At 39.7% G+C, this 25499-nt stretch overlaps 1 protein-coding gene across 2 annotated transcripts in view; it reads right to left on the bottom strand.

Annotated features, from left to right (window-relative positions):
- Positions 1 to 1347: 1347 nt before the first annotated feature.
- The window catches only part of Cpq (carboxypeptidase Q), a 429801-nt gene continuing 405649 nt past the window's right edge, over positions 1348 to 25499 (bottom strand). For both annotated transcript variants that reach the window (XM_052747576.1, XM_052747577.1), the window contains one exon: positions 1348 to 1799. In XM_052747576.1, the coding sequence (XP_052603536.1) occupies positions 1636 to 1799 (164 nt within the window). In that variant the 3' untranslated portion in view covers positions 1348 to 1635. The remainder of the gene's footprint in view (positions 1800 to 25499) is intronic.

Raw genomic sequence — 25499 nt, 5'->3', positions numbered from 1 at the left:
CTGCTAAGACAAAATTCTATCTACATAGCTACAGCTCCATCAGACATTCAGGGCAGGAATAAATCTAGATACACCAAGGTCTTGGTCTGTCTACTTTGTTTCTCTAGGATGAAATTCTGTCTACATTGCTTCAGTTCCATCCTGACACTCAGTTCCTCTTTGTCCCCTTATTTATTACCCTAGTCCTGCTAACAACTAAGTTCTTATACTTCCAGCCTCATCTTCATCCTCTGTGTCTTCGCCCTCCATCTCTACTTGCTCTCTACTCCTGGCTCTGATGAACTCTACAAGAGTTCTGCCTTATTGTCTACAGAACTTCTGTGTTCTTCCCTTCTCCCCGGTCATGCCATTCTGTCTCTCTACAGAAAATGCCTGTTCCTTCTTGCCCTGGCCAGGTGGTTCTCTGCCTCCTCAGGAATATTGCTCCACCCTACCTTCCACCTTGATATGTAAAAACTTCTTTTGTTCTCTGTCAATTGCTCTGGAGAACCACTAGGCCTCAAGGCAAGGGGATGGTTTAAGCTTCAATAGCACAAGAAACAAGGCTATGCATCTTCTGCCAGCTTGTCTTTGCCTATGTGACCTTATCCAAGTACTGGCTAGAACAGGGAAGTGAGCACAAGAAATTCATAACAAGGCATAGCTGAATATTACGCTGTGTAACACCAAATAGTTCATACTAGATGGCTTGCCACTTGACTGACCCTTGGCCTGGTCAAGGTATAGCTTTAATATACAGCTGGACTCCTTATAACATATTCTTGTGGCTCACCACATTGATACTCCTACCTCAGCTTCTCATATGTTGGAGTTATCAGTGTGCACCATCATATCCTGCTGTGTTTTATAATTCTTTAGTGAATACTTGAATACTAGACATTGTATAATGAAAATAGTAGCATTGTCTACAGAATGGTTGAGACTCAGTTTTTCCTCTGGGGAATTTTGTGAATATTATTTGGTCTATCTAGATTTCAACCTCATTAAAGTAACTGTGAAACACATTTTCTGAGAAACTGAAGTATGCAAAACATACACATTAAATGGCAATATCATTTATTTAGTGACAGCTTCCTGCAACCATTTTTAGAAGTCCTAGAGTATGCAGAATTGATTGTTTTCTAAATGCAGACATATTTCTCTCTTTTTTTTTTTTACCAATTTGAACTTTCAATATTTTATTAAAATGTATAATATGAAATGTATAAGCTAGATAGTCAAATCTCTTCATGTATCCAATTAAAATATTAAGATTCTATAATTCTTTTACTCTTTCCATAATATAAACCACAAAATTGGTCTCAGTATATTTAATTTAATGTTTATAAATGAATATGCAAAATCAGAGGCTTTTCAAAGATCTGTTTATTTTAAAAGTGGGAAACAGTATGTTTTCAAAGTGGTATAAAGAAATGCCTTAATTGTGATTCCCTACAGTGTGCTGACTCTGGAGTAGTGAGGATCATGTCTTATTCTAGAAACAGGTAAGAAAGAATCAAGAAAAGATGATTAACAGATGGTATGAAGAAAGCTCTGCCCTCTAGATTGAGTGCATAACACTGTTTTGTGAAGGTGGGTATCTTGAAGATGCAAAGCCAGGATCCCCAGCTAAAGAGGCCTTCCTTCTTGTTCTCCTCAGGACCTGGGCAGCATTTCTTCCATGTCTGCAACAACGTAAGCGACAACAGCCCAAACAGCAGCAGCAACATTCATCTGCTTTGGATCCATGGCAGTCATGGTGTCTCCATGGGAATGATGGAAGGAGAAATATTTGTATAAGTCATCACGCAGACTGGCTCCTGGGGAGAAGAGGGAGATTTCTGAGTGTGGTATTTTGACAAACATTGCTTTATAGCTGTTCAGAAACCATTGCTACCCCCTCACATCCTTTTAGTCCACTCCCCCTGATAACTGAAGTGGCAAAATAATTGTTTCCCAAGGCTGTCTTGAAGGAAGATAGCTACATCACATTCCTCTGACCACTAAGATTTATGTGTCAGGCTGTGGGAGAGTTCTAGGAATGCCTTAGCTTTGCTGACAAAGATTTGGGAAAGGGTGGTTAACACTCCATTAAGGGTAGATGAGAAATTAGAGTTGAAAGGAACAAAAAGCCCTGGTTTTAGCCTCAAATCAGAGCCTGCAGAAATGTCCTGTTCAATTCATCCTTTGACCCCTACCCCCTACTTGGATGGTCTTGTGGAGGTCTAGGTGCAGCTCTGAAGCATCTGGGAGTCATGCTGATTATTTTATTGTGCAATGCATTACACACAGAGAAGACAGCAGAGAGCCTATGTATGCAAGACCTTAAGGTGATCTTATGAAGAGGACATGTCTATCATTCCACCCAAAAAAGCAGTTTCTTGTACTTGAGGAGGCCATGTTTTCACTCTCCTTCTCAGTATAGTTCTCTGCTCTACCCCCTGAGGAGTCACAGTCCTGTTTTGCTCATGTACTAATCAGTTCTTGTTTTTTTCCCCTGTGGCTTTATCACAGACACATATGTACACACACACACACACACACACACACACACACACACACACACACTCGTACTCACTATGGCCAAAACTCTATGTTTGAAACATATTATGCATATTATCTTTTCACTCAAATGCATGTAAGGTTTAACTCTCACCATGCATTGATATAATATACTTCTTTGTGATTTGTTGTATTTTATCTCATTGTATTAATTTATCCATTTTCCTTCCCAGGTTTCTGTAAGCACGTGCTACTATCAACATTCTAAAGGGTAGAAATATTGGGGTGGAATGGCTGTGCTATAGAGCATGTGTGGTTAATTTTATTATTCAATTCCAAAATGTTTTCCTTTTAATTTACATGTCCATGGTGAGTAAATGAGCTAGCTGTCCTTTTGATTCATATGCTCTTCAGCATTTGGTTTTGCCAAAAGCGTTTTTGCTTTTCTGGTGAGTGTCAAACATCACTTCCATTATAATTCTTCAAGTTGCTAATGAGATTGAATATATGTTCCTGTATGAATTTTTGGTCATTTTTGTTTCTTGTTGAGGTGTCAAATGGTATGTTCTTGATACTAATCTTCTCTTGGTATTGTTCACATATATAATTTTCCAGTTTATGGCTCAGCTTTTTTTCTGAATACACGTTCTTACTATTGATGTAGCTGAATTTGTGAAACTTCTCACTTATGATTGATGCTATGCATGTTTCATTCAAGAGATGCTTCATATCCCTTAAAACTAAAAATATCCTCCTGTGTTCTATTCTGAAAATTTAAAGCTTTTATTTTTATTGTTAATGTTTTCACACATCTAGAATTAGAACTGATTTTTCTGTAGTATGTGAAGTAGGTTTCTGTTTTTATTTTTTAGTTGGCGAGAAAATTGATTAATGTGTGCTCTTCCCCATTAATTTGCAGTGTCAATGTCCTTATATATCTAATTTTCTTGTATGTAAAGGCTTGCTTGCTTGGGGATAGCAAGTCTGTCTCTTTGGTCTCTTCGTTGGCCTCCATGTTAACACCACCCTGTCTCAAATGCTATTGCTTTCTAACCCTTGACATTGGGGAGGACGGCTTCCTTCCCCTTCTCCTTCTCACCCATCCTCCTTCTCCCTTTCTTTCCCCTTCCTTCTCTTCCAAGAAGTGTTTAATTATTCTTAACTATGTTGCCTTCCAGATAATCTTCAGAATTACTTTAATATTACAGAAAATTATTTTTGGATTTTTTCCAGAATTATATCAACCTGCATATTAGTTTGAGGAAGATATGCAAAAAAGATTTACATCTTTCGGTCAGGATATTGTGTTTTTTTTGAACTTTTTTTTGAAAATGTTATGATAATTTATTTCTATTTGAATCTTCTGTAACATCTTTACATTTTATAGTACAGGAGCTGGAGCAATTGCTCAGAGGTTAATCGCACTGGCTGCTCTTTCAGAGGACCTAAGTTTGATTCCCAGTACATGGTGGCTCACAATTGTCTGTGTATCCAGTTTCAGGGTCTCCAATGTCCAATTCTGGTCTCTGCAGGCACAAAGAACTTGTATGGTGTGTGGGTATAGAGATATCCATACAGGCAAAATACCCATACACATAAAATAAAAATAAAAATAAATTCAAAATATAGTCTTCCTCATGTTTTGGTAGTTTTCTTTCCTTAATGGGCTCTATTGTAGTAAAGGCTGCTTTTTTGTTTGTGGCTGTCCAGCTTAAATAGAAAACTGTATGTGAGTCATCTGATGGAGTTTCTTTTTTGTCTATATTCTGGAGTATCTTGCATAGTAGCTATGAATTCTTTCCTGGTTATTTTATAGGACTTTTTATAAAGCCACCAAAGTCTGATATTTTCTTTATGACAAAAATGTTAACTAATGATTTAATTTCCTTCATGGTTACTGAGCTATTTAAGTTTTGTGTTTCTTTCTGATTATCTTTAGAAATTCATATTCTAGGAATATGTGGGCTTTGACTAATCTTCAAAATGATCACTGAGAAGTTGTCAGTAATACCCTCTTTTTACTTTTGATAACGTCATCCATTCTGCAGTGATGTCTCTTTCTTTGTATCTGATGTAGATTTTCAACGTCTCCTCTCTAGCCAGCAACTTGCCATTTTTGTTGCCTTTCAAAGAAAAAGAAAGACAGATTGGAGCTTTAGGGATACTTTCTACTATCTAGTAGTTTTTCTTCCACTGGATTTTGCTCTTAGAATTATCTTTCCCTTTCTTTCTTTCTTTCTTTTTTTTTTTTTTCCCAGACAGGGGTTCTCTGTGTAGTTTTGGTGCCTGTCCTGAATCTCACTCTGTAGACCAGGCTGGCCTTGAACTCACAGAGATCCACCTGCCTCTGCCTCCTGAGTGTTGGGATTAAAGGCATGCGTCACCATCGCCCGGCTTCCCCTTCTTTCTTTGATTTATTTTCTTACTTGAGTTAAATGCTTGGTTTATTACTTTGCAAATTTCCTTTGTCTCTGGCATACTCACCAGGACTATAATCTTAGCCTTCCAACCAATTCTGATTAGAGTGTTCATGACTGCTCAGTTTTAAATGCTTATTAATTTCTAGGTTGACCTTGTCATCAACTTATGTTTTACAGTGAATATTCTTAATATTCAAAAATGAGGTTTCCTTGTTTAATTTTTGCTGTTAATTTCTGATATAGCTATCATATAATGTGGGCTGTATGGTACAAATTCTTTGAATTTTGTTGTGATTTGCTCCATGGCCTACTATCACATCTACTTTCACAAATGTTCCACATGCACTGCTTATAAAAGATGTGTGTCCAGTGTGTTGGGCATGTTTCTAGATCTGGAGTATTAATTGTGTTCTTCAAACTTTTAACTCCTTGTTGACTTGTTATGCATCTGATCTATAAGTTGGGGAGGTATAGACAAAAATGTCCATTCATGATTTTAATGTGTTTTCTATTTTAGAGTTATTCTATAACTTCAGAAATGTCTTTCAATATATTTCAAAGTTACGCTCCAAGGAATACATGAATTCAGAATTCTATCTTTCTGGTAGATTGAATTTTATTGATTTGTGGTTGTCCCCTTATGTGTAGTAATATACATGTCTTGATATTTTCTTCATAATAGAAATGCTAAGTAATAATTCAATGTCTTTCATGATTACTGAGTAAGGATTTGTATTTCTCCCATATTTAATCCAGCTTCTCCTATGTTTAAGATGGCCCAGTTGCTTCTTTATGCAGAACACAACACTACCTGCCTTACCCCATCATTTTATGTCCCATCCTTACATTCTTAGTGTTTTTTCTAATGAAAGTCTTCAAAATCTAGCCTGGGAATATTTGAGTTTTAGCAGGAGATTATAATCCTTTTATGTAGATTGTGGTTATTTTTCAGTTTGATTTGCTTATACCACCTGGTTTTAGCTACCTGTCCCTTGTGTTTTCTAGGTTTCTTCCTCCCACTTCTCTCTTGTCCTTTTCAGGGTTAATTTTCTTCCCTCCTCTCATTCCTTCCTCTACTGCCCACTCCCTAGTCTGAAAGCCATCTGCTTCATTTCTGTTCAGTCACAAATTATCTAATGAGTATAATGTTAGTGGCACCTTACATTACACAAGCACCTGGAGGCTGAATGTCTCTCATTGGTCCTGAGAGCCCATGCCCTGTGGGATGGCAGGTAAAGGCTGGGTCCCATCATACCACTGCTGATTCCCACTTTGTATTTCTTACTGCTGTGAATCTGCTTACACTACCTCCAGATAGTGATTATTTAATTATGCAGAGGAAAGGAATGATTATGAACTTAGGATAACCACATTGACAGCACTTTCCTGCTTCCTGCCCATAAGTTGGGTGTTACAATTGTCCCTGAGACCTCATTGCCTAGGACTGATTTTCTCCATGATGGTCTAAGTTTTAAAAACTTAAGTTAAACATATATTTTACCTATTTTCCTAACCACCTTGCTCTGAAGTGAATTTGAGGTTTCCCATGCCAAATTTAGCCAAGATTCTACTAAATGTAATGCAGGCTAAGAAAGAGAAATATAGGGGGAAAAAAAAAAAAACAACTCATCCACACCCTGACAATGACTCATTCCTATGCCTACTGGCAAGTATCAAACAACATGTGTTAGCTGACAGTAGCTATCGAACTCTTCACCCATGGTTAAGTGATGTTTTATTCTGTGCAGTGACTTTCTCTCTGAACCAGTATGTTATCTGCTCACCCAAGACTCAGAAAGGGTGATACTCCAGCCTGATAACATAAAACTGGTAGTGGACAGGCTGGAGCTGAGATCCATCAATGTTCTGAAGATTCAGTCCAAATGAACTGGGGAAATGTTTGTTGAATCCCCATAACATTCTAAGTAGTAGGCTAAGATTAAAGGCCAACATTAAGGTAAAAGGAACTTAATTTCTAACATCTGAAACAGTATTCTGCAACAGGGGAGGATGTACTCATGAGTTATAGCAGTAGCTAGAATGTCACTGGATGACAGGGTTATGCTGTGTGTTCTCCTCATCATTCCCACCATCCTTTGTTATAACTGTATTTGCACCTTTTCCATGACCTATTGTAAGCTCCCCAGAGTCAGACCCTCTCTTCTGATACCCACTCTGTCGTCAGTGCCTACTACCTAGAACCAAACACAAGATGGAAGTATATTTACTTATTGAATGAGTGGGGGCTAATTTTAACGAGCAAATTTGGCCTAGAGGGTGATATGTCACCTTGGAAAATATGGGACTTAGAACAAGGCAACTTGGGGAATTCACAGAAGAGATTACTTACAAAGAATTATTAGGGTTAAATAAATAACAAATAAAACAAGTCAGGGCTAGCCACAGTGGAGAGTCATTGCCAACCTGAGTCTAAAAGGGAGGGAGGGCAGGATAGGCTAGGAAGGAACTAAGAGTGAGTGCAAGGGAAAAGAGAGGCGCTGTGGTTGTTTGGAAGCCTGGGTCTCTGTCTCTAGCTCATGCCTCCCAAAACTCTTCTGGGTTCCTCTGGGCCAAACCCAACAATACATCAGCAGGCAAAGGGATTTATAAGCAGAGCCCACAACAGTTCACCCACGACTCACTGCAGGTTAGAGAAAGAAAAGGAGGATGTGGAGGGATGCATAATGCACAAGTCCTTATGATGCCCATCGAGAGCAGTGGAAACAGGGATTCCAAGTGCATAGAATATGTAAACATTTTTGATTTGTGTGATGCGAAATAAATTGGGTTAATAATTGACAGACAAAATGGGCAACTGGCAATGGTAGGTCCTGAAAATGGGCTGGTGTAGTGCATAAGTGAGAGACTTATGCAGTTAACGGTTAGGACAGAGGGACAACTGCAGCTTTGTCTTAGGTAGATACCCCCAAACAGGTGGGTGACTCCAGAGGTTACAAAGTTGAAGAGAGTGCTGGAGTGCAGTTGGAGGAGAGGCCATGACTGTATGGCAACTTCCCGGCTTCTGAAATTCTCAAGGAGGCACAAGAATGAAATAACCACTCTTCCCAGTGGAAAGGTCAGAATCCATTAAAACCAGGAGCTTCCTTATACCACGAGCTCATGGCTCCCAGGAAAGTCAAATCCGCATATTTTCTCTGGCAGTGTCAGTAAGTATCTGCACAGAACTGTGACATTTCAGAATTATTTGGAGTTGGTGGAGAGCACACACTCCCTAGATTCCAGAGAGCAGCAAGTGAATGTCAAAATCACACACACACACACACACACACACACACACACACACACACACACACACACACCACAGAGTTAAGAAGTTCATAAAATGGAAGTTACTGAGAGTGGATGGAGGATGAACTGGGAAAGAGTGAGTGACATTTAATCCCAGCAAAGCATGAGCACTTGGAGCCGGGTTGATTCCATCCAGGGCTTCTTAAGAACACTGCAAGTTGGCTGTTAAAAATAGGATTCAAACGACATATTGGAAAAATAAAGGCAAGATATATTGTGATGTTCTTTTCAGGCTTCCAAAAGTCCCTTTGTGTCTCTGACTGAAGGAATCTGACTGCCAGATGGGTGACGTTTGGCTGCCTCTCTTTAGAGCCTGTAACTTAAGGAAGGCATTTCCTCCTACATCATCTAAGTTCCCATGGACATTATGCAAAATAAAAACAACCCAGAAGCTTGCCCATCACAACCAGACATGCTGATATCCACGGGAGCTGTGAGAAGCCCAGTGGCAGCCCTGGAGCTTTGTCTCTGTAATTCCAAGGAGACACTTTATCAGTGACAGCCACCGATCTAAGGGAGCAGCACCGAGGGAGCTCCTGCATTTCAATTTGAGAGAAAGGTGGGCGAATGCTAGCTGTCCCTAGGGGTAATTGCATGGTATCTTTTGACAGGTGTATGAGCTCTGAACAGGGAATCATCAAATACTCTTTAGACATGGAAAGCTGCTAGAAGGAGTTTGCTCTAAGGAGCAATATTCTTCCCTGAAAATAAGCTACAGCATTCTGAGGCCTTTCACTGTTGGAAAGTATTTTTAAGGGAGATTTGGGAGGTAAGGATATCAGTCAAAGAGAAGGGAGATATAGCTGAGAGAACTGAGGAAGGTAGGCCTGGGTTCAAATTCAGACTCTTCTGCTCAATAATTGGGTGACTTTGAAAGTCTCCTGCAAGGCCATTCCACTTTAGTGTCTTCAATCATAAAATTGGGATAATGATAGCTAACCTTCAAGATGCTGCTGAGGATTAGTAGGCACTCAATTAAGCCTTTATTATGGCTGTTATATACCCACAGAAGCTCCGACATACCCATAGCATCAGGATCAATGAAATGACACTTGGAGGATTTAAAATCCTAATTTAATCAATCAAAGTTCTGATGATTATCCATAGTGATGGCATAGTTAGACCATGAAATGTGTTCTATGCGACATTGCCTTGACCCTGATTTGAGTGATTTTTTTCCCTCTCCCTCCTTTTACATCCCTCTGAATCCTTTTTGTAAACACTCATCTCACAAAAAGTATCTTCCAGCTGTGAGCTTAGGTGATGTCTAGTCTATGACTATCATTAGAGATACCCACTCTGCCCCATACTGTTCACAGTGTATTGCATTCCCCAAAGGGACAGAATGGTAATGACCATGCTGTGTGCAGGCTGTCAGAACAAGAATGAACTCTTGCTAATTCCTAAAGATATGGGTGGGCAATACACAGAGATTCACACACACCTGCCTGTGGTGTGTCATCCCTCATACATATGTAATTGGAGGGTTTTCATGAACAAAAATTAAGCAATTTATGTTATGAGAACTTTTGCAAAGATATTCAAGCTCTAAAGTTCAAATTCAAGTGTGTGATTTTTGTCAAATACATGCTGCTGTGGTGCTGTGTGAAGGCTGCACACACAGGCAAGCAGCTGTGGGGAATCTCTTTCTCCTTTGTAAACAAATCTCAGTCTGGGGCACACTATTTAATTGCAATGGAATGCATTACAGGCTTTCCCCTGATCATAATAATTATGGGGTTAGAGAAGAATGTTGTGTTCTTAATATATTCCCTACAAGGAAACAGTCTCCTTAGGATCCATAAAGTGTTAAAAATACATTTAAAATTTAATTAAAATTATTATTTTTTTCAGCTACATTGTCATGTGAAAAAACATTATTGCCAAAACAATTAGAAAGTCAATTCATAGAATTTGCAGGCATTTAATCTCTCTTTTCAAGGAGGCAGTTTAATCCCTATTAAATCTTTCTGAAAATTAGAATCAGGGGTAGTTAATTAATAGCTTCCTCACCCATAGCTTCTCAGAAGAGAAAACAGCTTATAGGGGAAGAAAAAAAGAAAAAGAAAACAAAAGACAGGCTAGAGTAGAAAAGAAAAAGACCGCCAATTCAAACTCCTTTAAAAGCATTCCAATTTGAGATTATAAACTTTCCACCTAACCAAGAACCTTCAAGCTTATGCTAAAAGTTTCCAGGCACCACTATGTCTGTGAAACGTCCACGCATTGGAAAATGTGGGACAACTCTGAGCACATAGTTGAGGTCAGCACTGACTCTCTTGGTGACCTCCAGGTCACAGGGTGGCTGAACTGTGTGGACTGAACCTTCTCCCACAAAGTTGAAGAACTGGATGGCAGCAGTAGGACTAGAACGAGTACTAGTAAGACTAACCAGTACCACATGATGATGGTTATGGAGACATCCTATGGAGAAGTAACAAGAATTAGTCACTATCTGCCCAGTGTTTCTTGTGTGCCTGGAGCTCTTTGAAAATTATTTCATTTAATTCTCTCAGTGACACCACAAGCAATGGATCATCAATAACAGCAGCAGATGGAAAACGGACACCATACTTGTCTAAACCCATAGAGTAGCAACTAGTAGAGAGATAGGAGTCAAACTTGGTTGTTTGCAGGTTCTGGCTATTATGAATAATGCTGCTATGAACATAGCTGAGCAAGTGTCCTTGTGGTGTGATTGAGCATTCCTTGGGTATATGCCCAAGATTGGTATAGCTAGGTCTTGAGGTAGATGGATTCACAATTTTCTGAGAAACTGCCATACTGATTTCCAAAGTGACTGTACAAGTTTGCACTCCCACCAACAGTGGAGGAGTGTTTCCCTTACTCCACATCCTTAGGCTGGCTTTTGGGAACCCAATACTCATACTGGGTTGCCTCACCCAGCCTTGGTGCAGGTAGGAGGAGCTTGGTCCTACCTCAACTTGATGGACCATGCTTTGCTGACTCACATGGGAGGCCTGCCTTTTTCTGAATGGAGATGGAGGAGAAGTAGATGGAGGATGTAAAAAGAAAGTAGAGGGAGGGAATGGGAGGAGAAACTGTGGTTGGTATGTAAAATAAATGAAAAAAAATTTAGTTAAAAAAAGGAGTCAAACTTGTGTTTCTCCGATTTAAAATCCTTACCATGTACCTTCTCGCACTGCCTTGTCTCGGGAAATCAGCCTTTCCTCTGAGGAAATTTGACTGGTGTGACTCAGTCCACTTGCTGCCCTGCCCCCTGCTGAGGTCCATTTTGACCTTATGACAAGGGGGTAGAAATTTGAGTTGGGGCTATACTGGATCATGTAGGAGAAATACATTCACAAAGTAGACTCAGATTATCAGAAAGTGGATATCCATTATGGCCATACCACCCCAAAACATCTGATCTTGTCTGATCTTGGAAGCAAGAAAGGGTGAGTCTGGACCTCACATTGGACAGGCCTGCCAATTCTCCTGGGATTTCTCAGCCATCGAAAGTCCACCCTTACCTCTGGTCACTCATGATCGAAAGTCTACCCTTACCTCTGGTCACTCATGATATCCTCTACTCTGAATCATTTTAATAGCATTTTAAAACTAATCTTTTAAAACTGATATAGCAACAATAAAAATTCTATATAACAATGGAGTGTAATGAGATGTTTCAACAGTATATTCTCATGTAATATTTACATCAGGAAAATTTAAGCATGTCTATATTCTCAGTCATTTTTTATTTCTTCGTGATGAAACATCCAATCTCCTTTCTCAGCCTGGCTTTTAAGATTTATGTAATTGCTACCAATAGTCACCTTACTACTGTACAACACACAGTCATTGATCCATGACTATATCATGTCACCCTTTTCACACCAACCCCTCCTCCATACCTTTTGCAGTATGTATGTAGTGGTGGGTGTTCTGTGGGTCAAAAGGATTTAGAAAAATGAATTAATAAACCTTTATATGTACATATATGTGTATTTATATGTGCTTATGTGCCTCTGAGTATATAAAAGTTGGCACTTCCTCAACAGCTACCCACTGCTGTTCTTTCTCCCTTGATCAACCTCACACCATCTCTATGACTAGGCTCATTATCTTTGATTTCATAGTTTTAGAGGTCTGTGTGTCTTGGTAATGTGGCTATAAACCCCAAATCCTAGCTCTTTGACTTTGCCTCTCTTGTTTTCTAAGACAAAACAATATTGTCCTTTCCTTGGATGGGGCGCTTTTACTCATGATTATGTTTCAGTCCTAATTTATTGCTTCCTGTTTGGATCCTGCAGATTTATTGGCCACTTTTCCTTCACGGTCTAATGTCAATGCAGTTTTTTACTATCTGAGCAGATGTGACTCAGGTGTAAAAGCTGACCTGCCAGTCTCCACAAACCCGGAAAGTGAAACTTGCTAAACAAAAACAAAACAAACATGATCGAAAGGGTTTGGGTTCATTCTTGTGCTTTTTTTTTTTTTTTTTCTGATAGAGCACATTGCAAGAAAGAACACTCAGTAAACGTTTGGACCTGAGAAGACTCTAATGATTGTGTCTAGGGTGGCATTTACAATGAAAGCTTTACAATTATTGTGGATTTGAGTAATTGTGTTCAGATGGACAGATTTTTGATTTCTAGTTACAAATAAAGATACAAAGTCCTTCCATACTAGAAGGCAGTTTTTAGTCAATACAACATTTGAACTTACTTTTCTTCCTCCATCTCTATATAACCACCTCCTGCTTTGTTAGCAACCACGATCACAGGTATTAGCTAAGTGGGAAGTCTTATACACGTGTTACTGTGGCCTGATTCCCATCCGCACAGTAGACACCTCAGCAGGGTTTTGGTGGTGCTGTGGAAATGCCCGGGCAGGAGAGAGTCCTACTTTTGTCAGCCATTGTTTGATGTCTGCTTACAGCGCTGGAAGCTCAGTGGGTGAGAGTAAAATGTGACCAGTCACAAGGCAGAACCTAAGAACTACTGACAAGTATGGTGATATTTTATTTGTGCTGAAATGTGATTTTATTTGTATGTTAATAAATAAAGTTGCCTGGGGATCACAAGTCTGGCAGTGGTGGCACACGCCCTTAATCCAATCACATGCCAGGCAGAGTCTGTGTGTTCAAAGACACAGCCAGCATGGTGACACACACCTTTAATCCAAGTACCAACCATAGAGACCTGGAGGTCTGTACAGACAGGCAGTAACAAAGAATTCATGTGGTTGGGTTTAGAGCCAATGAGCAAGTAGAACAGAAAGGCAATAAAAATACAGACACACAGGAAGTAGGTCTTTTCTGAGGGGAAGGATGGCAGCAGCAGCGAGGGTAAGAAGGTGGTCTTAGCTCTTGGCTACTGCTCTCTGATCTCTGGGCTTTTAACTCTGCATTTGGCTCTGTGTTTCTTATTTAATAAGACAGTTTAGAATTACATCTACGGACAAGTGATTCTCACTTCACATGGCTAAGCTGACAGAGTTTAGAAAACCCAACACCTATTACTAAGCATTTAAATATTTACTCTATAGGGGAAAGAGCAGTTTTTATAGGAGGATGCCTTTACTAACATTTTAATAACACCTACAAGGAGGGAATGAGCTATAGAAAAAGAGAAAATGGCACCTTTTTCCTATTTAAGAACCCTGTAAAAGCCAGGTGAGTGATAAAATGTGTGTTGCCATGGAATTAAAGAGTGTAGTTTTTGTTTGTTTGTTTTGATACTGAGTCTCATACTATAACCGAAGCAGGTCTGGAACTCATTATGTATCACAAGCTGTCCTCAGACTTTGTTCCGTCCTTGGCCTCTGGATAAAAGGGATGTCTTGATGGGAACGGGGAGCTATGTGGGTGTGAGAGAAGAAGAAAACAGCAGCTATTTTTTTCTTCAGCACTGCAGGGCTGGTAGCATTTAGAACTGATATCAGTCTTAAGAAGTTGGCAAGTCCATTCCAACTACAGAATCTTGTGAATCTCCACTACAGTTGCAAGAATAAGAATGCTCAAATAAAAAAAGTAACATATATCATAATTATTTTAAGGGGCTCCAGTAGGATTGGAGTTATTCAGTTTACAAGAGTTAAGCTATATTGGATTACAAACAAATGAAATTATTTTGAAGCATGTAAATCCAATTATTTTAGGGATGATGTCAATTTGGTTCTCTAGTTTCCCACAGTTGCCCCCTGGGGCAATTGATGCAGGACTGGAAGGACAAGGAGTCTAAGCCAAAATGAGCTTTTTACAGTTTTGGCATTCCAAGGTGTCAAGGTCACAAGAAGCTGTAAGATGAACAATAAGAGATAAATATAGTACAACACCATACTACTAAAAATGTCCATCTCTGTGTGTATGTGTGCATGTAGGTCTTGGTCCTTGCCTTTCAGTTTGTTACTGTTTTGTGCTACATATGACAGGCTAGCTGACATTTGAGCTTCCAGGAATTCTCCTGTCTCTGACTTTCATCTTGCTAAGGGAGCATTGGGATTACAAAGGTATACTACCAGACCCAGCTTTTATTTGGTTTCTTCAGATTTGAACTTAGGTCTTTACACTTGCATTAAGTGCTTTACCAACAGACCCATCTCCCCAACCCCAAATTCTATCCTAAAACACACATTACAATATAATAAAAACTTAGTCACTAAGGAAAATATGTATCATGTTCGGGAGAATGATGGTTGTTTCATGGATAATTTAGAGGCAGCTCTAATGGTGAGAAAAGCTGAGCTGGGTTGGGAGTCTCTGGATCCTTCTTTAGTTTCTAGTCTTGCTTGTGTGCCAGTATAGATTTATCTATAATGGATGTCTATGCTTTTGTGTAGGACAGTTGTGTTGTGGAATAATCTTTTTGTACACTGTGAAGATATGTCTTTGCCAAGGCACCTTCTTATTTATTTAATAAAAAAGCTAAATGTCCATTAACTAGTTAGGAGGTATAGGCAGGACAGCCAAACACAGAGGACACTGGGAAGAAGAAAGGCGGGGTCACCAGGAGATGCAGGGGGAGCAAGACATGCTAGAGGACAGGTAAAGCCACAAGTCACATAGCAATACATAGATTAATAGAAATGGGTTAATTTAAGTTAAAAGAGCTAGTTAATAACAAGCCTCAGTTATGGCTGAGCTTTATGTAGTAGGTAGCTGTTCTGTCTATGACTTAAAGCAACAATGTGGTTTTTTTGGGAGCTGACTTATGGGACAGAAAATTCTGACTACAGAGTTGGTTACAGAAAGATGGTAAACTACTTAGCTAATATTATGAAATATTAGTGAGGTTTCTCCAAAATCAGTTTCTGAAAAGCAATTGAAAGGATAGACATATACAGTCAATAATCTTTGCCTCAAACAATAATTCTTACAGGCAGAAAATGATATCTACAATGGAGAAAGGCTAGGTGAATGTTAGTGCAGCCTTACTAAGATACCTTCTTCTTACTTATTCAAATAACCTTTTGCTTTCTTGGACATCTGGCAGTTTATCCTTTGGTAGAAAAACTCAGGCCCTTTAGCTGACTTTGTGATAAAGGGATGCAATATTTTTTCAGCAAATCTTCTAAAGTAGAGTCATCTAAAACCCATTGTGCAGCAAGGGCATAAACAGGCTTCAGTGGGGATAGCTTTCTGACTTCCAAACCAAAGGAAAACAAACATACAAGAAAAAAAACCTAGGAAATGAATATGCATTTAATGCAAACACATTTCACTTAAAGCAAAACATTTGTTCTTGGAATGTCCATTAAATGCCAGTGGTCATGAAAAAATCCTGGTAAGCCCAAGGTAAGCCAAGAAAGGCTGCAGATCTGAGATACAAATTTAGTATTTAAATGTAACTAAATTCCCAATGCTATTTACAGTTGACCCTCATTAATTAATTTTAGGACAATTTTCCTAATAAGAATCAGTAGCTACTCTTAGTAGCCATCCCAGATAAGATCTCAGTACATCTGACTAACTGTTTATGTGATATTTATATTGCAAGAAAAATAGCAACTTAAATATTTCTATGTATTCTTTAAAAAATGACCAGTGGTGACATAGGAGGGCAGTGCTGCATTGTGGGGGAACATGTCGAACATGTCATTAGCTGGCCCATCGTTAGCAGTTATGAGCTAGGTGGTCAAAAGGAGCTTGAGACATCTGCTACAGACCCATAAATGCTTCCAGGGGTTGATGAATCATACCAGGATTCCCTCTCATTTATCTCTGAAGCCTTTAGCCTTCTTGACAATAGGTGGAAACTCTGCACTCTCTTCACCAACTAGTTTAACTGGTAAGAAGGCCTAATTATGGGCAACATGGATAATGAGACCTGAATTAGTTCTTGTTTAATGTCATACAGTAGAGGAGTAAGCTTCCCGCTGTTGTGAAATGGCTGCTCAGAATGTCAGAGCACTTACCATTCGCCCATCACTGCACAGCGAGGCAGCTGCCAACAAGTTCTTGCTAACACCGCTCGCACTGAAGACTTGTGCAAAGGGGACCATGTTCATTCTACTGACATTTCTGAATTTCTACCACGCATCCAGACTCTGGAGACAGAGTGGTGGGCACAACTTCTCAGGTCGCTGCCCTTGTGGATCATGAAAGCTAGCAGAAGTGAGGCTAACTGAAACAACAGAAGGATGTATCTAAAAACACTGAGTGTGCAGAGGAAAACTGAGAAGCAAATTCAAAAGTTTCTCCTTTCCCCAAGTCTGATTTTAATGTAGTAGTGACTGTTATGGGTGGGTGAGTGGTAGCTCAGAGTGTTTCACTGTGGGTCCTGGGGGACAGTATTACTGCTTTCTGTCTTTGGAGTAAGTGACACACAGTGTAATCATGGGTGGAAGTAACAAATTCATCACCACAGTCACAGCTAGGATCTCCTAAGTGCTTTCTGTGAGCTACAGCTTGTACTAATACTTATGTGCACTGTCTTATCAAGAATTCACAGTGATTCTGTAATTATTATTACCCTCATTTTACAGACGAGTAAACTCTGGCTTAAAGGTAATAATGATAATTATAAGCAAACGAGTCAGGCATAAGGCTCTGCAGACCTCCTTGTGTTGGTCCTGAAGGATAGAAGAGAAGGCCTAGGAGAAGCCAAGGGCCTTGGATGACACTGACATTGATAGACAGCACCGTGAAGCTGTCCAAGTGACCCCCCACCTGTACCGTCACTTGCATCTCTTTCCAGGAACCTCGTACATGAACTTGTGTCTTTTGAAAGCCTTTCTATTAGATACCATATCTGTCTTGTACACTCTCAAAATCATATACTTCCTGGGATGGTTAACTTCATTAACTTGACATAGCTTAGAATCACCTGGGAAAGAAAGTCTCAATGAGGGATTATCTACACTGGGGTCCCCTGCGGACTTATCTGTTGGAGACTGTCTTAATTAAATTAATTGATGTGGGAAGGTCCTGCCTACTGTGTGCAGCACCATTCCCTAGGGGGTCCTGAACTTCATAAGAATGGAGAAATTGAGCTGAGTAGCAAGCAAGCAGGCAGCACATGTGTGGTTTTGTTTGTTTGTTCTTTCTGCTCTTGACCATGAGTGTAATCTGACCAGACCTTTCAAGATTTCTGTGCAGTAATGGACTATAACCTAGAATGGCAAGCTAAAATGAACTCTTTCCTCCCTGAGTTTCTGTTTGTCAGGATATATATGTTTATGTTGTATATGGATATAATGCATATGTATATCACAGTAACAGAAATGAAACTAGAATACTTTCCTTGCTTGCAACAGGAATCTGATCTAGTCTCCTGGATTGCTCTGCCTATGGCCAGTGGGTTGCCAGGATGGTTGCTAATCTTGCTATTTTTTTTTATGATTCTCTCTCCATGGAGAAATGACTCATCCATTTGGAATTTTTCTTTCCACACAAACCACTTGTCTGGTCCAATAACTATCTAAGATTCAAATAACTCCATTAAAATTAAAAAAGAAATAATGCTTTCCTGTCTTCCATAATGAATATTTCTTATCAGATTAATTAACAAACACCCTAATATATGACTGTTCATCCCATGTTGGGGGCACAAAGATCCTTGAACCCACAGAATACTAGGGAACCAGGAATGTTAACCATGCAGGGGTAATTCCTCAAAGGAGGAAATACCTGTTTTCTGCCCAGAATGCTGAGAATGGACACTGTTAATGTCCTGGTGACCTTTTGTTATCAGTAGTGGCAAACTTCATCCACCTTTTGATATAGAGCCAGACCTCACCCAAATCCCCTAGACTCTCCCTTCCTAGACCATTTCTTTAGCTCCTAGTAATAGAACCCATCCTTGGGGTAGACGTTGTGTGCATTTTATCATTTTATGGCCTGCTGACCTCTGTGCTGTCTCAGTCAGAGACCACACTAGACTCTAGGCCATTTAGTTACAGAACCCACTCTCAAGGTCACATGTACTTTGAAAGGAGTTTCTATGTAGTCACACCTTAAGCTTTATTGCTCACCTGGAATTAGAGTGATTGTTACCTGAAAAAGTGGAACGAGAATGATTGTTGCCTGGAAACTTTCCCCCAAATGCTCTTATGTTTAAATATTCTCACATTCAACCACCTGGCATCAAACTCTCTAGAAGTTTTGATTCAGTTGACGAAGTCAGTCTGAATCTAGTTCTCATTCTGACTCCTGTGGCTGGCTGCCCGCCTTGACAGCTGCAGAGACCCCTCAATCCTGCTTGAATACCTCCATTGACAGGAAACTCATTCCTTTCCCCAGTAGTTCAGTCAAATTAATTTCCAGAAAAGCATTTATTGAGCATCCATTGTATTTATAAAATGAGTCAAGGGAAAATTTTTAAACAAAATATTGTGATAGACTGGAGAAGGCTCAAACATGGGAACTAGGACTTGACCAACAAAGTTGTGTAAGAGCTTAAGGGGGCAGAGGGTTGCATTCCAGTTGTGACGCTCAGGTAGATAAGCAACCCAAGCTAGACCCCTAACTAAGTTACAGCACTCATACTGCTACAAAACCTTGAGAAACAACAAGACACTAGGAAGTACTGACATTGCCTCCATTACTAATCACAAAAGGACTGCTGCCTTTTATACACAATCTACATGTCATAAATTTATTCATTAAAATTTTAAATTAGCTATTTGAGAACTTTACAAATTGTGTTTTGATAGTATTTACCCCAATCCCTTCCCTTTTCATTTCAAGTTTTTGTCTTCTTTTTTCCCCTATCAAGTCCAATTTATGCTGCCTATGTGTTTTTGGATGTGTTGTGTTCCACTGGAATGTGGGTGACTGACCAAGGGCTATAGTCTTAAAGAACACTGACTATCTCTATTGATTTCCAGTGGCTTCTTGGATAGGAGTTGGGACTTCATACCCACTTCCCTTCTCCATGTTAATTTAGATATCAGAAGGAAGGAGTGTGTTATAGGTGTTCCTTTTTGGGCTGAGCTTTCCACAGTCTATTATCCTATTTGAACCTTGACCAGTTGTGGTTTTCTGGGTTAATCACTATCTACTTCAAATAGAAGCTTCTCTGATGAGGGTTGAGAGATATATTAACGTATGGGCAGAGTAAGTAATTAGAAGTTGCTGCTCTAAGCCGGGGGCAGTGGCGCACGCCTTTAGTCCCAGTACTCAGGAGGCAGAGCCAGGCGGATCTCTCTGAGTTCAAGGCCAGCCTGGTCTACAGAGCAAGATCCAGGACAGGCACCAAAACTACACAGAGAGATTCTGTCTTGAAAAAAAAAAAGTTGTTCTAATTCTATATCCATTTGGCAGAATAATACTAACAACAGGTTCTTTCCTGGGGTCTATGACTGTCTTAGTCATAGGCTCTTGGACCTGATAGAAGTGCCAGGTATAGGTTTCATATTCTGTATCAGTTATTGTAAGCCCCTTGAGGTCCCAAAGTGGCCAGGCCTCTCCCCTGAGGACCTCTAACTGCCAGGTTCCACCCACAGAACACTCTAACTGCCCTCATGGCTGCACCCAGCCCCTGCCCTACAAAGTTAAAAGCCCAAGCTCTAGACTTAAATCCCACCAATCCCTACCCTGGAAAGCTTCACCCTGACAAGTACTCCTGCCCCAAGAAACTGTATACAAACCCTGCCTTCTGCTCAGTTCCCTGCAGTTTCTTACCCAAGCAGAGGCAGCCAACCTCCTGTTGTTTTCCCCTCCCAATAAGTCTCTTGTGTGGGGTTTGTTGTGTGGTGTGACTTTGTGGTATTCCTCAGCTCCCGACTGCCAGGACACCTTTCCTTCCAAGCTGTAATGCTTACAGTTACTCCTTTGATACTTGTGCCACTATTACACCAGTGGAGATATCTCACCAGGCCTGTCATTATTTTAGCTCAGGGTTTAGAGCGGGTGAGATGAGTGACTACTTTTCTCCTTTGGTAGCATGACTAGCACTTCCAGCACTATGAAAACTAGGTCATAAGGATGAAGCTAGGTGAGTACCAGCTTCATGTTCTGCGACTCAAGCATGTGGTGTCTTCAGCAATAGGGACTTACCACCTGGAGGGTAACTGATCCATTTAAAGTGCATCTTTGACAAGCTGTGTACTTTCTACCGCAGTGAAGACCCAGAACACTTACATCACCACTGACAGGCCCTGCCCCTCTTAGTCCAGTCTTTTCTGCTCCAGTCACGTGAAACCACTGATGATGTGCTTCCATGTACTGCTGATTGGAACTGCCTTTTTCAGAATCTCACACAAATGGGAACAAAACATATTGATGTCTTGTATTTAGCTTTGTTGTTCAGCATCGGAATGATAATCTACTCAGATGGCTGTATCATTTGTGAGTGTATGTTGATTTCATCTTCATTTTTATTTTGTCTCTGTGATGACTAACAGTATAGAGAATACCTCTCTGTATACCTGTTGGGCATGTGTGTATCCTCACTGTGACATAGCTCTTAAAATAGTTTGCCCAGTTTTTGTTATTTCTTTTTAATTGAGTTATTTAGGATACAAGTCTTTTCTCAGTAAGTGTTATTTTCTCATCTTTTCTTTAAAAAAAAATTTTCCCCGTAGTTTTCTTTTCATTTTTGCATGGTAGCTTACACTGAACAAAACCTTTTAATTTTGATGAAATTCAACTTATCAACTTTTTTTTTTTTTTGGTTTTTTCGAGACAGGGTTTCTCTGTGTAGCTTTGCGCTTTTCCTGGAACTCACTTTGGAGACCAGGCTGGCCTCGAACTCACAGAGATATGCCTGCCTCTGCCTCCCGAGTGCTGGGATTAAAGGCGTGCGCCACCACCGCCCGGCCTTATCAACTTTTTAATGGTTAGTACTTTTAGCAACGTGTGTCTTAGAAATGTTTGCTCAACCTCAGACCCAAAGATTTTTTCCTATATTTTTCTACCATTACTACAGTTTTATATTTTTTTGTTTTTGTTTTCTCTAACTTAATTTTTTGTGTGTATGATATGAAGTAACAACTAAGGTTTACTTTATTTTCCCATAAGTTTGTCTGTTTCAGCACTGTTAGTTGGGAATAATGTACCCTATCCATTAAATAGCCTCAAACTTCTGTAAAAATTTAAATGACAATTATTTCTGGCTCTAGTTCAGTGTTTCTCAACCTGTGGGTTATGACCCCTTGGGAAAGTTAAATGACTCTTTTAGAGAAGTCACCTAAGACCATCAGAAAACACAGACATTGACATGACAATTCACAACAGTAGCAAAGTTATAGTTATGAAGCAGCAATGAAGAAGACAGTTTTATGGTTGGGAGTCAGCACACCATGAGGAGCTGTAGTAAAGGAGCGCAGCATCAGGAAGGTTGGGGTCACTGTTCTAAGTCTATTCCTTTGTTGTATCTCCTCTTAGGACATTATGGCAATACAACACTATTGAGAATATTGTAGGGTAGTAAGAAGTTCTGAACTCTTAAAGTCAGATAGATTCCTTCAATTATTTACTATTTTTCATAATTGTTTTAGTTAATCAATACCCATAGATTCTTCAGATAGATTTTAGAATCAGTTCATTATTTTTTCCTCTTCTTTCGTATGTATGCATATGTGCAGCATGTGCATGTGGTGTAGATGCACATGTATGGTTGAGTATGTTCCCATGCACATATGTGTGCAGGCCTGAAGAGGAAGGATGCTGTGTGTCCTGCTCCATCTTCTCTACGTTACTCTTTTGAGACAGAACCTCTCGCTGGACCTGGAGCCAGACTGGCAGCCAGTCTTTAATCTCTCAACCTCGAGAGTTGATTGATAGTGTTGTTTGGGTTTTCCACTTTTAGCTTTATTTTTTCTTGATGGGAGTGTAGTCACATTTGCCACAGGCCTTCTGAAGGTGGTAGGCCTTAGACCCACAGTGATGACACGTGTGATTATTACTACTAATAAAAGTGCCCTAAGGCACTTTCCAAATGATGGCCTTCCCTCTTCATCTCACTTCACTGTCCAGACCAAAGAGGTCTTCCAGGCATTAATTAATTAATTAATCAATCAATCAATTAATTTTTGTTTATTAATTTTTTTTTCATTTATTTTACATACCGACTACAGTTCCCCCTCCCTCCTCTCCTCCAGTTCCTCCCACCATCCATCCCAGCCTCTGCCTCCTATTTACCCTCCCTCCCCACCTACTCCTCCTCTATCATCACCATTCAGAAAGGGGCAGGCCTCCCATGGGCCTGAACAAAGCATGGCTTATCAATTTGAGACAGGACCAAGCTCCTACCCCTGCATCAAGGCTGGGTGAGGTAATCCAGCATAGGGAACAGGTTCCTAACAGCCTGCTAAGCAAGCCAGGGACAGGTCATGATCTCACTGCTAGGAGTCTCAAAGTCAGATTAAGCTACACAACTGTCACACACATGCAGAGGGCCTCATGCAGGCTCCCTAAGTTCAGAGTCCATGAGCTCCTATGAGCTCAGGTCAGCTGTTTCTGTGGATTCCCCCGTCATGACCTTGAACCTCCTGGCTCATTCAATCCCTCCTTCAGGCTTCAGCAGGACTCCTGGAGCTCTGCCCATTGTTTGGCTGTGGATCTCTGCATCTGCTTCCATCAGTTACTGGATAAAGGCTCTCTGATGACAATGCACCCTTTCAGGCTTTTTAATGTGACTAGATCATAGAGTCTTACTTATCTTCCCTTCTTGCATAAGCATGTAAAGCCACAGATTTCCATCTGAGCACTGCTTTACACTCATCTCATCTTTAAATTCAGTTTGGTAAGCCTGTCTTTTGGTTGAGATGCTTGAGTATAATCCTGCCACCTTCATGTTCATTTTATGTTTCATTTAGCCTTTTTTCTTCAACCTCTCCTTTCTTTCCTCTTATTTATTTGTATTTAAAAGTCTTTATTATTATTATTATTATTATTATTATTATTATTATTATTAAGAGGAGGGAGAGAGGGAGGAGAGGGAGGAAGAGAGGGAGGAGAGGGAGGAAGAGAGTGGTGTGGGAGGGAGAGGGAGGTCAGAGGACAACTTTTAGGGGTTGGTTCTTGCCTTCCAAATTGACTGGGCAGGGCTTCTCTTGTTTTTGCTGTGCACTGTCCTACAGGCTGGTTGGTCTGTAAGTCTTTAGGTGGTTCTCCTGTCTCAGCCTCCCATCTTGCAGAAGAATTGCAGTTAGGATCTACTACTGATTGGATAGTATGTAGGATTACAGATGTACAATCCTGACACTGGCTTTTTACATGGGTTCCAGGGATCAAACTCAGGTCTTCAGGCTTGTACAGAGAGAGCTTTTTACTCACTGAGCCATATTACTGGCCTGTTATATACGTTTTCGGATTCTTTGAGATTTGAGTCTTGCTACATAGCCAAGACTGGCCTGAAACTTGTGATCTCATTGCCTCAGCTCCACAAACACAGAGATGACTGGCATATGCTATTGCATCTGTTCCTTCCTCTCTTTTAAATGGAGTCTATTTAAGTTGTGGTTTGTCTTATCTATGGCTTATTATTTATAACTTATTTTTTAGTGGTTGATCTAAAATTTATTATACCACTATAAAGAATAAAAGTCTTTGCTAGGTCTGTACTTCACATATTTTTGAATATTAGAATAGTATGCTAGCATATTTTCCTCTTCTGTTCTTTGCAATAGTTACCCTACATTTACTTGCCTGTATTGATAAAACCCATATGTATTATTATTGTTGCTTTACAGAATCACATACTTTTTGAAAGATATTTCACTGGCCAGAATGCCTTTTAGATTTACTGACTTATTTATCTACTTATAACTGTTCACATTTTCTTTCTTTTTAACATAAGGTAATTTTTATTGGATGGTAGTTATCAGAAATTCTGTCCTGCTTTTGAAGCTCTGTGTCAGACCCAGCACCGTTTTGTTTCAACTTGATATGCTTTTTTTAGCTTTTCTTGTCATATGGGTTTCCTGAGGAAGAGTTTGATCCTCCAATTTTGTTTGTCAAATAATGTGTGTCAGAAAATTTTTAATTTTATTATGATTTTAAGGTGCATTTTTGCTGATTGCTTTAAGTTGGTGGGGTTTTGTTTGAGTACTTTAAAGATGTCATTTATGGCTCCCACAAGACACTGCAATTTCTTATAAAAGTAGTGATTATTCTTATCTTGCTCACTTTTCTCAGCATTAGTTTTATCTGGGAGTTGTAGAGACATTGTTATTGCTGCTTCTCATCAGGTTGGTGACAGTGGCTTGCTTGTTCATCCTGCTTGGTTTATTGAGTTTCCTGCATGTGAGTGTGTAGTTCTTGATGCATTAGGAAAACCTTTGGGCATTAGTAACTCGTTTTCTTTTCTTGTTCTAACATCATCCTGGTAGTTTTGGGGAGTTCAGTTTTACATGTTGGACTGGTTGAACCTGTTCAATTGCCACAGAGATTTTCATTTTTATTAATCTCTTCCCCCTCTGTCTTCAGTTTAAATGGCTTCTATTGCCATGTTTTGAAGTTCACAAATTATTTACTTGATTCAATGGGCTGATGTGCTCATTAAGTGAACTTTCAATCTCCATACAGTACATATTTCACTTGTACAATGCCAAGTGACTATAGTCTCCATCTCTCTTCTCAGTGCAGTGTTGCCTTCCCTTAATTCCCAAATAATATGAACTTAATAATCAGTGTAAATTAATGATGTGGTAAGGTGATTTTCACATATGGTATAATGCTGTTTACATATTATGTCAGTCAGTTTCACCACCACTTTCATTCCTGGGTCTGTATCTCTTGGCTATTTTCTTTATGGTCAGATTTTCTTCCTTTTTCATGTCTAGTAATTTTTGAGAGAATAGTAGATATTGTATATTTTCTATTGCTAAACATCTGTATTTTCTCATTTTCCTTTAAAGACCATTGGGCATGAATATCTG

The sequence above is a fragment of the Peromyscus californicus genome, unplaced genomic scaffold, assembly GCF_007827085.1.
Source record: "Peromyscus californicus insignis strain IS unplaced genomic scaffold, ASM782708v3 Scaffold_20__1_contigs__length_68692818, whole genome shotgun sequence".
NCBI lineage: Eukaryota > Metazoa > Chordata > Mammalia > Rodentia > Cricetidae > Peromyscus > Peromyscus californicus.
This window is presented reverse-complemented; position numbering and strand designations above follow the sequence as displayed.